The 13907-nt window shown below is 43.5% G+C and overlaps 1 protein-coding gene across 2 annotated transcripts in view; it reads right to left on the bottom strand.

Moving 5' to 3' along the window:
• MIA2 (melanoma inhibitory activity 2) overlaps nucleotides 1–10686 on the bottom strand; it is a 75690-nt gene extending 65004 nt beyond the window's left edge. The window contains exons 1-2 of one of the 2 annotated variants that reach the window (XM_019551670.1): nucleotides 10415–10686; nucleotides 8976–9109 (exon numbers count right to left, since the gene is read on the bottom strand). In XM_019551670.1, coding sequence (XP_019407215.1) covers nucleotides 8976–9109; nucleotides 10415–10508 — 228 coding nt within the window. In that variant the 5' untranslated portion in view covers nucleotides 10509–10686. The remainder of the gene's footprint in view (nucleotides 1–8975; nucleotides 9110–10414) is intronic. The other variant, XM_019551671.1, reaches the window with a different exon arrangement.
• Between the last annotated feature and the right edge of the window lie 3221 nt (nucleotides 10687–13907).

Here is a 13907-nt window from a genome sequence, read left to right as displayed (position 1 = left end):
AACACCTAGATTAGAGAGCCTTCTGTGTTTGTTTTTAATTTCAGTCAGTAAAAACCCTTTTCCTCCTCCACAAAGAAGTTTTATCTCTGCCTTTCATAAAACTTATGAACCTACATACCTTACACTACGTGTTACATATTCTTACTGTAGAAGTAGGTAAGCACAGTATCAAAATAGAGGTTCTAACTAGAGCTATGCGAAGCTTTGGTCGCTGATTCAATTTGGCAGAGATTTGGCCCAATTCAGTGGCTGAGTCTCCAAATCTGAACCAAATCAAGAGACCCTTTAAACTTTCCAAATTGAATCAGAACCCTTTGGATAGATTTGGAGAGATTTGATGTATGGGTGATTGGTGCCACCTTGGTCGGGGGGGCACATGTCCCCCTTCTGCAGGCATTCCCCCTGCAGCCAATCCCACAAAAGCCGATCACTGCGGCCGCTTCTGAGAGCAGCTGCAGCGATCGGCCGATGCTTGCAGTGGGTGCACTGGCGCTCCCACCTGCCCCCCCTCCCCATCACCCAAGTGGCAAGTGTGGCCAGTCAGGGGGTGCATATGTGCCCCTGTATACCCCGTATGCATTGCCACTGATTCGATGATTCAGACATGGATACAGCTTTATATGTTTTTTCCACATACCTCAAGGTACTAGGCAACTCATGAACACTGAGATGGTGGGGTAAATGGAGCGTCTCACAGGAGTGTGGGGGGATTCCCAGACCGCTCCCCAGCAGACCCGGAAGTGGACCAGAAATGCTTCTGGCCCACTTCTGGGTCTGCTGGGGAGCGCACTGGCCCCCCCAGCTCAGCTCGGCAACTGGTGCCTCCTAGGTCTGGGGGGGGGGAACCGGGGTCCCCCTACAGCCAATTGCTGAGCTGGGAGGTATGGCCCACCCCCCCGTGCACTAGAGGCAGCAGATCTGGAAATGGACCGGAACTATTTCCGGTCCACTTCTGTGTTCACCATTGAGCACGCAGGGTTGGGATGCTCATTTGCCCCACTATCGCATCATTCCCAAGCTATGCCTGGTACCTCGAGGTATGTAGAAAAAACATTTAAAGCTGTGTCTATGTCCGAATCAGCATCAAATCTTCAGATTCAGTCAAATTGGGACAGTGATCTGAATCAATGAATCGAATCATTGTCCCCAGTTTGGGACAAATCTGAATCCAGATCAAATACAGCCTGTTTCGCACACCTCTAGTTCTAACACAGCTTCAACTGAGGTGATACTATATGCAATAACCATCTTCTCTAGCTCCCACTAAAATCAGTAGCCAAGCTCCCACTGATATAAATGGGAGAAAAATCATGCACTAATAATGAATGAAAAACCAAATACTTCACTGTATCATATCTACATAATATTAGTGGACAACGTGAGTAACTACTACCAGTCCTAAATCATTTCTCTGACAAGAATCTGATACAGAGCTATTTGTATTTGTAAAATGTATTATAATCAGTGTCACTAGTATGTATAGGATTCCCTGGTAATTTAAACTACTAAACTCATAACAAAAGAAGAATGTTAATTTGGGGGCTTGTTTATTTAAATATTATTGAAGCCAACATATAATGATCATGTAGGCTTCTTCTAAAGTAATTCTCTACCTATAAAATTTATTATTTAATTTTTTAACTAAGGTTTAAAGAGGTGACAATTTTCCCTTGTTTTTGTGCAGGAAATAAATAAGCAGGTTTCAAAAGAAAGAGATGATGGTTGGAAATTACACTTCTTTTTATTCTTGTCATTCAAGTAGAGAAATGAAGCACAGAGATGGAGTAATTGTAGCCATGGACAAGAAGACAGTTATCTTAGTAAATAGCTGGAAAGGAGTGTGAGAGCAGATTGTTATAGTCATCTTATCAGTAATTCAACAAAGGATGCATGATTATAATCTGTTATGCACTGACAGAAACAGCAACAAGAGAAGAGAGGTGTGGGTTTAATCAGAGGATGGATAGCACAGTTATGATATTATTACAATAAGAGAAGATATGAATGCAAAGGTTGGAAGCCAGAATAGTAAGCAAATTAATACTGTTAGACCCTACAGTGTCAGGACAGCAACTGATAGTGGGGGAAAATTAAGAACCTGCCATGATATGCATAACCTGATTATTTGCAGTAGTTGGTTTTCTCATGATGTACATGGTTCTATGGAATTTATCAGATTGACCACATTATCGTTAGTAAAAGGCACAGACAGTTAAGGCACTTTTACATATGCTCAGACATGTTCTTCAGTGTCTCATGTATTCAGCAGCCTGTATTTCAAAATGGTGGTGGGAGGATTTTAACTAAAGATCACTAAACAAGTTTAGTTACAGCGCCCCCGCCACCATTATGAAACACAGGGCACTGAATGCATAAGACATGGAAGGTGCCCTCTCCCCCACTTCCCCGGGAGTATATGTATAGGCACCCTTATTGTACAGACTGCACTTAAATCTATAGAAGTGATCATACATTAAGGGAATTAGTTATGGGAAAACACAATGTGTTAAAAAAAAAGAATAGCTGCAACTGGAACCAAATTTGAAAGGACAGCTCCATGAAGGAGGTATGCAAAGTGACGCTTGGAGGATATTTTAAATCCTGAATTTGTGACAATGAATAAACGTCAATACAGATCAAACAGAAAATATTTGAAGCAGCAATAAAAACAAAGTGGAGTAAGATACTAGCAGACACATGAACAAGGAAAAGCTGATAAGCAATGAAACAGATGTAAAAAAAGCAGAAAGAATAAAAGCATTACACAAAAACATTACAAGCAAAAACAAAAGTTTTGGAAAGAAGAGGATGGGAGATGTATGTCACTTTCATCAACATTACAAAGGCATTTGATTCAGTTTGGAGGGAAGCATTAAGGGAAGCAGTCAAATCACATATAATTCGTGATAAAATAATGCACTTATAAAAGCTATGTACTGAGATTTCTACAGTGGCAAAAGAATTGGTGGAAAATTAGTCAACTAGTCTAAGCCAATGCTAGGATCACAGGAAAGCAAGGCTGGAAGGAACCTCTGAAAGTCATCTAATCCAGCCAGATACTCAAGGCAGGATCATCTCTGACTAAACCATCCTTGTCAAGTGTCTGTCTAACCTGCTCTTGAAAATTTGCATGGATAGAGAGACCACAACTTCTCTAGGTTGCCTGTTCCAACATTTAACCACCCTCATAGTTGGAAAGTTTTCCAGATCTCCAATTTAACTTTCCTTTTCTATAGTTTGAGGCCATTGCTCCTAATTCTGTCTCCTACACTACAGAGAAAAGGCTCTCTATCATCTTTATAATCACTCTTTAAACAGTTGAAGAATGCTATCCATTCCTCCTCAGTATTCTCTTCTCCAGAGTAAATAACCAATAATGTAACAGGGTGGAGAGCTGGAGTAGCAGCCTTGGGTGCTGCCTTTTTATGGGGCACAAAAGCAGCCACAACTGTCAGCACAGCAGCAGCCAGTGCTGCCTTGTGCACTGCAGCTGCCCAGATGCAGAACTAACCTCCTGTGCCTCTGTAAATAACCCTTGTTGTTTCAGCCTTCAAAGTCATGTTTCCCAGGCCATTTTTATTGCTCTCTGCTGGATTCTCCAATCTGTCCACATCTTTCTTAAAGTGTGGGGCCCAAAACTAGGTACAGTACTCCAGGTGAGACCTCACCAGTGCCAAATAGAACAGAAGAATTGTTTCCCTTGGTTTGTAGGAGATACACCTATTAATGCAACCAAGGATGCTATTGGTTTTTCCCCCCCTTGCTCCAGAGCAAACTGCTGGCTCAGATTCAGTTTATGGTCCATTGTAACCACCAGGTCCTTGGTGAATTTAATCTAATTGATTTTTAACTGTTTCTCTAATTTACCCAGGTCATTCTGGATCCTAGCCCTACCCTCCAGAATGTCTGCAACTGTACCCAACCTGGTATCATCCACATATTTGCTACACAGGCACTCAATCCCATCATCCAAATAACTAGTGAAGGTATTAAACAATACTGGACACACACCTAAGGAACTGGACTTAATACCTCCTCCCAGGTAGACGTTGAGCCATTGAACATTGAACACAGTGATCTCAACCAATTATGTATCCACCTTAAAAGTACTTTCATCTAGGCTGTATTTCCTTAGCTTATTAGTGAGAATGTTGTGGGAGATAGTGTCAAATATCCTAACTTTAGCAAAGTTTATCACATCCACTGCTCACCCCACAGTCACAGGGCCTGTCACCTTATAGAAGGAAAGTTAGTCAGGCATGACTTGGTGAATCCATGTTGGCTATTCCAAATCACTTTTTCGTGGATTCACCAAAAGCAAGTCATACCTGACCAATTTGATTTACTCCTATGATAAGGTGACAGGCTCTGTGGTTGGGGGACAGCAATGGATGTTCTCCTCTAGGTGTTTCAAAATAGATTCCTTGAGGATGTTAGGTGTAAGACAAGGAAGAACAATACCATTGCCATTGTTGCTTTTTCCACATTCTTATAATTTCTAAGAATTCCTTGTTCCACCAAAGCAACAAATGGAAGACATCATGGGTGCACCTCTGCTCAAAACACTGGCACCTGATTGATTACATCATACAGTGCATGCCTAGGAGCATCGCAACATCCAGAGCTATGACCAGCACAGATGACTTCTGGATGGATCATCATTTGATATGTTCCATCCGGTCCATTTTTGTTACCCCAAAATAATGTAAACCAAACAAGCAACCAGGCAAGGAGTTCAATATCAAGTGCTTGAAAGACCCTGCTAAAACCAGTTCTCAAGCAGTGCCTCAGTGAGAATCTTCCCATCCTCCCTGACAATCCTAACACCGCTGATCACTGGGAAAGCCTCAAGAAAGGTATCCATGATGTGTATGAAGAATATCTAGGCACAAGCTATCTTCGCTACAAAGAACATTAGGACTTATTTGATGAGAATGACAGGAAAACTTAAGCTGTCATTGACAAAAAAGGAGAGCCTTCAAAGCCTGGCAAAATGACATCAAATCCAAACAGAAACAAAGATATTCATCACCACATTAAAGCCAAGATGTGGAGGAAAAAATAGAGCAAAAAACAAGTGGTGGGAAGAGTGATATACAGTTTCTTCACCGCAATCAAAGCTATCTATGGGCCAAGAACACAAGAAACCATCTCTCTGAGGTCCAAAAATGGCACTATACGCTTTAAAGACAGCTCCACTCTCTGTTGAAAAGTGCTGAGAGCAACACTGATATCTTTATATGGCCTTCGTTAACCTGACTAAGGCCTTGGATTCAATTAACAGAGAGGCTCTATGAAAGGTCCTGTAGAGATTTGGATGGCTGCCAAAATTTGTTACTATCATGAGACTTTTTCACAATGACATGACAGCAACTGTCCCAAGCAATGGCTCAGAAACAGTCTCCTTCACTATTAGAACTGGAGTCAATCTAGGATGAGTGACTGCACCAACACTCGTCTCCAACTACATCGTATTATTCTGCATCTCACTGCTGACAGACTCCCATCTGGAGTCAACGTGCAGTATCGCGTGGACAAAAAATCCAGGATAATCAACACCTCCCTTACTGATCTTCAATACGCTGATGATTGTGTCATGTGTGCCCACTGTATTGAAGAGCTCCAGGTCACTTTTGATTAAGATCCTTTACCATCCCACTCCAAACCAACGTGATGCTCCTTCACATATATTACAATTAGACAGCAATCCCTGAAGAATGTTGAGCATTGCCCCTATCTGTGTAGTCACCATTTCCAAAAAGTAAACATAGACATTAATATTCAACACTGGATAAAATCTGCCAGTGCTGACAGACATCTCTGAAACTGATCTCTTCAATGATTATGACATCAGGACCCAAACCAAAGTTCTAATTTTTCAGGCTGCTGTCATCCACGCCTTGTTGTATGAATGTGAAACCTGGACAACATGTTGGAAACGCCTGAAAGCTTTGGAATGTTACCATCACTGATGTCTTCACAATATCCTCTATATCAGCTGGAAGGATAGAATGAACACCAGTGTTCTGGCTCAAGTAAACAGCATCACCATTGAAGCCAGGTTTATATGGCACCAGTTCCGTTGTACAGGACATGTCATAAAGATGACTGACAACCAGCTCCCAAAACAAGTTCTATACTCCAATGGTTACTGCTCTAGAGGTGGGCAAAAGAAGAAATTCAAGGATAACTTGAAGGCCAATCTGAAAAAATGTGATGCTAACATCAGTACCTGGGAGACTCAAGCACTGAATTGTCCCCAGTGACACCATGATGTATGATAAGGCATCAATCATTTTGAGCAAGCCTGCCTTACTTTGGAGGGAGAGAGATGAGAGAGAAAAAGGGAAAGAGCTGTGACTCAGTATCATCAGGATCTACTCCTTCCTTCCAGAACTATTGGCCACAACTGCAGTCAAACATGCAGAACTCAGATTGGCCCTCTCAGTCATTTACAGACTCGCCAGTGACTTCTCTATATACTGGAAGATTGTTATCCTCACCTCAAGGGACTGCTACCACTGTGGCCACCATTTGATATTAAGAATGTGAGGTAATTGGAGCGTTTGACATTGGGTGATGTAGATTTAAGTGCATTCAATGATGCAAATGCAAATGACATCACATAACATGTCACAGAACACATTTCCGTTACTGATATACTATTTTCTACCTTTGAAAGCAGTGTAATAAGCTTGGACTTGCAACAAGTGGCAAGAAGAATAAGTGGTTGTGTCTAAGAAAAGAAACAAGTGTTGAAGTACTGAAGTGCCCAAGTGTTAAAATTACAGAATGAGTAGATTCTTATTTATACCTAGGAATCTTCATATGTGCTGATAGTCCCATCAAGAATAAGTTAAAAAGGGATGCATCTTTGTTATAAGTGCAGCACAGAAATTGACAAAATTGAGGACTGATAAAAGCATTATAGTTGTTATCAAAGGATAAATTAATCAAATCAGTATACTAACAGTATTATTATATGGGCTCAAATTAGCTGAAGTAAATGAAACAGGCATCAGAAGGCTGCAGGCAGTAGAGAACATTTTAAAGACAGGTGTAAACTGGAATAATTTTCAAAACAAAATAAATGTTAGAAAAAAGGATGTGAAATCAAGGTGTGAGGTTGGCTACATTCAAAAAGATTGTGATGGTGGGAACACTGCAAAAGATAAATAACAGATTGCCGAAGAAAATGATGCAAATATAGCTAAGTTCAGTTCAATTTAGACGCCAATTAATGACTAGGTCAGTCTGACCTCAAGGCCAACCAGTAACTAGATAGTCAGAGATTATATGCAGAGACATGACCAAACTGTGCTTAATAGAGAAACAAGCCCTAGACATGAGTGGATGGCCATGCTCTGCTGACAACTTTTCCTAAGCTTTATTGGTTTACACCCCACAGTAGTAGGGCCAGTCACAGTCATACTTTCCATACTTCAGCTGCCACTACTGTTTCCCCATAGTGGCAGTCAGTGACAACTGGTGGCTATGATTTGCATGTGCCCCACCTAAGAACCTTTTGCGTCTCCCCAGGGAAGCATGCCCCACACTTTGGATAATTCTGCTCTACTTAAAGGGATTTACCAGAAATTGGATTGCAGCAAATTCAGGCACATATCCAGGGTGTCTTAAGTCCAATGACTTAAGGTGTGAATACACCTACATTTAAATAAAGCAGCATTACATTTGGAGCAATCTTAACATATTTGTTTTCAATCCATTTTCTCAGCTCATTCACACACAACAGTTAGAACTTAACAGCTGCTGCCCTGCCCTGCCCCCACACCTGCCCCCACTTTCCTATCCTTAACCAGTTAGCTGTTCTGGTGACAGTGCCAGGAGAAATGCTTGATAGCTTCTATGGGAGTTTTGCTTTAACTTAAAACTACGCTTTAACTGTCCTAAACTAGCTGCTTTCTCTGCAGAACTTTACCAGGCTAAATAATGCCTTGTTTTAATTAGCTTGGATGTGACTACACAAATTCTGATGTAGGAGGCAACCTATCCAGCATAGTGTGTTTGAGGGTACTACCGGGGATGAGAAGTTTTCCATATAACACATAGTAGACTAACAAGCATAGGATCATAGGAAAGCAGGGCTTAAAGGACCATGAGATCATATAGGCCCCCACTCAAGGCCTTACACTACTTTTTGAACATTAGCTAATTAAGGTTCATCAGCATCTTTATGAGGCAGATTATTAATCCCCTTTATATAAAGTGAAAAGTGCATAAAGTCACATTGGAAGTGACTGAAATGAGACCAGAACCCGGATCAGACACTTGACTGGGATGGTGTACCTGAGGAGATCCTGCCTTGAGCAGCAGCTGGATTATATGACCTCACATGCTCCCTTCAGCCCTACTTTCCTATGATCCTATACTCTAGGAATTTGTCTATTCCACCTGTCTTTTAATTATATTAGGAGTGTCAAACATATGGCCAGCAGGCTAGACCCAGCCTGTGGAGCCCTATGATCTGGCCTGTGGATCTTGGGCTGACCTGTGTGGAGCTGGTTTGGTGTGCGGTGGGTGCTGTATGCAACACAGGAGGTCAGTCCAGGGTACACACTGTGTGGCACCTACACCAGACTCAGCCCGGCCCTGAATGCTGGCTGGCTCTGAGGATGATCCAGCATGTTTGGGAACACAGAGACAGAAATAGTAGGGTATGTTTATATGATGTACCCAGTGTTCTTTGGGGGGGGGGAGGGGGCGAGGGGGGGGACACTCTAGAGCACACCCAACCTACTTGTTACTACTTATACATGCCAAACCTAGAAATGAGACAAGGAAGTCCTTCTGTTGCCATGCTGGGGATACAGTCTATATACACCCTAAGTTCATCACAGGCAAAGCCTTAGATCATCAGTGGGAGGGTGATGCTAAATGGGACACTTGCCAAAATATTCCAGTTATTATTTGTTTGGGTTAGTTATGGTGAAATTCATTCAAAATAAAATACTTACACTTCCTACCCACAAATTTGTCTGCTTTCTTGAAAGTTTGGAGTACACAATGATCTCTTCTCCAACTCTGAAGTTCAGATACCGGCAGTCAAGTCCTGTGTAGTCTTTAGTTGCTTGGACTCTGCTCATTGCAGCTGAACATATGTAAAAAGAGAGCAAAATATAACTATAACAACTCTTTAACAATCAGCACACTGAAAAGTGGACGTGAAAAATACTTAGAAAAACATTAAATTTGTTAATATATGAATAAAATATATTTTACGATGGTATCACTATAAGTATATATTCACATAGAAAGCTTCACAAAACTACAATATTTATGTAATTCTGTTTCCCTAGAAGTCAAAGGCAAAAATCTTACCAGCTGCTCTGCGTATGCCAAAACCTATTACTGTATGGATGCCATTGAAGTTAGTGGGCATTCACACATGTGTGAAGATCTACTTTGCAGAGTACAGCTCGATTGGGACCTGTTTTTACAAATCTCAGCTTGCTTAACAAGGTGGCTAGGCTCTCAGCTAAGAAAATTAAAAAATCTGGGTATGTTTAATTAGGAGACAGCAAAGAACTGGCTCCAGGTTAAATGCGACTAAGATAGGTTTCACAATGATAATGAGAGAGGTGGTTTTTCTATTAATTATCCATTTTGTACCCCTGCCTATTTCTGATGCCGTGGCAAACCTTAGAATCTCCTGCATAATCCTCTATGCATATTTTCTCCCCCAAAATTTTAAGTTTTTCTGCCCTATTTGTAAAACAGTTTTTACCTGCAATTCATGTCATAGCAGGGATAACAAAGAAGGATACACTGGCAATGTCTTTGACAATAAAGACTGAAAAAACTGAAATGCAAAGTTGTCTTATAATGTGAAAATCAGGTAAAAACATTTTGCTGACCTGGGCCATGAGTGTTCTCTAAATATGATTATTGCATAGCTTCTTGTGATTGGAGACCTGGCAAAGAATATCTTAAATTCAAAAGTTTAACTTTATCCCAGCTACATGGTTGGTCCAATAAACAGTATCTCCCTAAGAAATTCTTGCCTCCTGCATAATTTTTATATTTATTCTCCATTTACAGATGTGTCTATCAGAATTTTAAAAAAAAAATTGTATTCAGAGAAAAATGATTTTGAAAAATGTAAGGCTGCTTAAAGTTGACTATATGGACAAAACTCGTGGAAAACTCTTAGCTCCAAGTTTTGAGTATAATGGTAATAAGTATATCTGCTGAACTTTGACCTTTAACATAGTTTTATAACATATATTTCTCCTTTTTAAAAAAAATACATATAGGTTAACCACTTATAAAACTAATACCTCAACAACAATGAATTAAAGCATTTAGACTTTCCGCATTGTCTTTCAAATTGCAGTCTTCTACATTGTGATTTGTAATGACAACATTCACTAAGAAACAACACGTTTATACTTACTTGCACATTCCTGATCACCACACTTTTTCCACTTTGAAAGTACCTTTTCACTCTGTAGACTCGTTAAAAATGAAATTACCAGCAGAAAAATCATCTTATCTAAAAATTCCAGAATGCTAGAAAAGAGTAAATCTAGAACATTAAAATGATGCAAATTGGGTTGACATGCATAGTAGATGCATCCACTCTACATTTACTAAGCCTAACAAAACATTGAAAAATAAACCTGTGAATCCATTTTTCCTCTGGTTTCAGTCTCTCCTTAAGCAGAAGTGAGCCAGGTTCCACAATCTGCAGAGTCAGGTATCCTGATCACATACATAGGCTTAATAATTAACTAAGAGTTGATAACTGGACTACAGTATTTTGAATACAGATACACTATCTTCCCACCAAAGTCTGAGGCCTTTTAGAAACCAAAAAGCAGGTGGGTTTTCCTGTACATAGGCTGTAGAAGATTGGGTGGGGGAAGCTCATATTTTCACCAATTCAGTGCATTAGTGAAAATTGTGATTTTATTTTCTGGATTGTTGAGGGAAGTATATTAATCATATTTTTCAGCAGATTTTGAGCTGCGTTGTTCACAGTCCATCTCAACTCCTTGTATAAACTGATCTGCATACCTCCTGCCAATATTAGTAGTCACTTTTTTATTTTAGGTAACATTTGCAAAAAATCAACTACAGGTGACCCCTGCTTCATGTGGTTTCAGTTACTGCTATTTCGCTATAGCGCTCATTTAAAATTGATACCTGATTCTGCTAAGTGTTCAGCCAATTTTGCTATAGTGCTCAGTGGAATCAGAGTTTCGGCACAGGCAGGCAGGGAGAAGCAAGCGGTGGTGGCGGCAGCAGCAGTGAGTAGGAGGTGAATGAGTGGGCGGGCAGGCATGAGGGTCCAGGGCACGATGGCAGAAGTGTGGGCCCAGGCTGACATGTGGTGCCAGAGCAGGCTGGGGTGGAGACAAGCGGCTGCAGGAGAGGGGAGGAGTGCAGGACCCAAGCTGGTACCTGGGGCCAGGGCCACCAGGGGCCTGCACCCAGGGTGGGGGGCAGGAGCATGGGGCCGACACTGGTGTGTGGGGCCCATGCTCGGGCCAGTGGAAGCCCACACCCAGACCAAGGCAGCAGAGCACTGGTGCCTGGGCTGGAGCAGTTGCGGGGCAGAGAAGTGGTAGCTAAAGAGGCAAGTAGCGTGAGGTCCACACCAGTGCCTGGGGCCAGGGCTGGTGGGGGCCTGTACCTAGAGTGGGGTGGCAGAAGAGTGGGGCCCGTGCCCAGAGTGGGGCAGCAGTAGTGCCAGTGCCTGGTCTGGCAAGTGGGGCCAGAGAGACCGGCAGGCAGGCAAGGGGGAGGGGAGAGGTGGCAGCAATGAGAAGCAGCGAGGGGGGGGCCGGGCATGAATGTGGGACCTGTGCCAGTGTCCAGGGCTAGGAGTGGCTGGGGCCCAAATTGGGGCAGCAGGAGCACAGGCCTGGGCTGGTACGTGGGGCTGGAGTGCCAGCAGGTGGGCAGGGGGTGGGGAGAGGTGGTGGTGAGGCAGGCAGTAACCAATTAATTTCCATTTACATTCATTTCTATGCGGAAATGGATTTTGCTTAGTGTGGTTTTGCTTAGCGCTCGGTTTTTCTGGAACCAATTAAGAGTGCTAAGCAGGGGTTGCCTATAAAGGCTTAACAGATGCTAGGGCCCCAGCCACCACAACATGCTATGGATGCGTCTTTTAGGTTATTTTTATACAATTTTTTGATTATCAGTATTAAAACCAATGCATTTTTCCAGCTGTTCTTCAAAGTCTGCTCTCCCAGCCAAGCACCTGATCATGACAGATGTTGAATGTTTCCTTAGAAATGATGAGCCTGCTCAAATGCCATTGACTTTAATGAAAATTAAGGATGCTCAGCACCTCAGTTAGTCACTTAAGTGGCTAAAATATGATCCATCAAACACCTGCCTCCTTTACTACATAGTGAATGTACTGATATTAAGGTGACTTCCAGATTGAGTTTTAAGGGACAACCCCTATTTGACATCTCAGATCCCATTATCCAGCCAGAAACATTTGATCAAATTCAGAACATACTTGTAAAGAGTAATCATCAGGGATCCTGGTTTTCTGTTTCTCATGGAAAAACACAGATTTCTCCTTTTAACTGAGAAAAATGAGGATTTCTAATTTTAACAGACAAACATGTAGATTCACCAGTTGTGCAAAGAGCTCTCTGCAGGGAGGCAGAGTTCCAGCCTGCAAGGGGCAGGGGGAAACAGGAGGAGAGCAGTCAGGCAGAGGGTGCCAGATGCATGTACATGCACATGGCCACCAGGCACCCTGGAGAGCAGCTCCCGCTGGTAAATCTGGAGAGTGGGGTGGAATTAAGATCCCCATAGTGAGGGAGGGAGTTGGGCAGAGCTGGGGCTGGAGCTGGGGCTACTGTCCAGCCAGGCAGTGCCTGGGGCCTGGGCCCAGAATGTGTGGCCTCAAGACGGTGCCACAGGTGGCTTGTGTGAGGAGTGAAGGGGTTTGGGGCTGCTCCCTGCCACTGCCCACACACCTGTGGGGTAGGTAGGGCCCATGCCCCCCAGATCTGTGCATGGTGTCAGGTGGGGTAGTGTGGGCTGCCTGCTTCTGGCTCAGGATCCCTGCCCTGCTGCCCTCCCCTGGGGCTTCTGCAGCTCAGCTAGTGGGACCCAGTACGGCAGGGCAGAGTGGGGGCCGGGTGGGGAAGCTCCTTGTTGGTGTGAGCCCTGCACTGCCCTGGCAGCAGTGAGGGTGGCAGTATGGGGTTGTGCCCCTTGCTGCTGCTGGGCAGGCAGGGGGCAACTCACCAGGGTGGCACAGGGCTCGCAGCAGCGGCAAGGAGTTTCCCTGCCTGGCCTTGCTCTGCCCTGTCATGCCGGTCCCACTTGCTGGGCTGTGGAGGGCCCAGGAAAGGACAGCAGGGTAGGGAGTCCTGAGCCAACAGCATCTCTCCCCACAGGCTTCCACTCTGGCTGTGCTGCCCATGGGACAAGGGGAGCTGGGCTCTGTGCTCTGCTTCCCTCTTGGGCTGCAGCAGCCACCACCTTCCCAGCACATGGCACCTAGGGATCAGGCACTGCTGTGGGAGGCATGGGGCTGTGGACCTGGGTCTCTGGTCCCATAGCCCTAGGGGCTGGGGGCCCCCTCCAGCAAGGCTGGGGAAGGCAGGGGGCTGTAGACGGGTGGGGTGGGGTGGGGTGAGGGTCACCAGGAGAGCCAGGGGGCTGTGGCTTGGGAATGAGAGGCCTAGACCTGCATCCTGGCGAGTGGGGGGTAGGGGGAGCTCTGATTTTCCATGATAAAAGCCCCAAAATCAAATACCAAAATTTCTAGGTATATAGAATTTATTTTATTATGGTGACTGAGGCACTGGTAGGCTTCCAAACCACTTTAAAATTGGAAATACATCAATAAAACATTGTGTTCAATTGATACATATATATACATATTTACACACACACACATACACATTATA

This window comes from Crocodylus porosus, unplaced genomic scaffold (assembly GCF_001723895.1).
Source record: "Crocodylus porosus isolate Cpor-Errol unplaced genomic scaffold, CroPor_comp1, whole genome shotgun sequence".
Taxonomy (NCBI): domain Eukaryota; kingdom Metazoa; phylum Chordata; order Crocodylia; family Crocodylidae; genus Crocodylus; species Crocodylus porosus.
The sequence above is the reverse complement of the archived record's forward strand: the minus strand, read 5'-3'. Positions and strand labels throughout refer to the sequence as shown.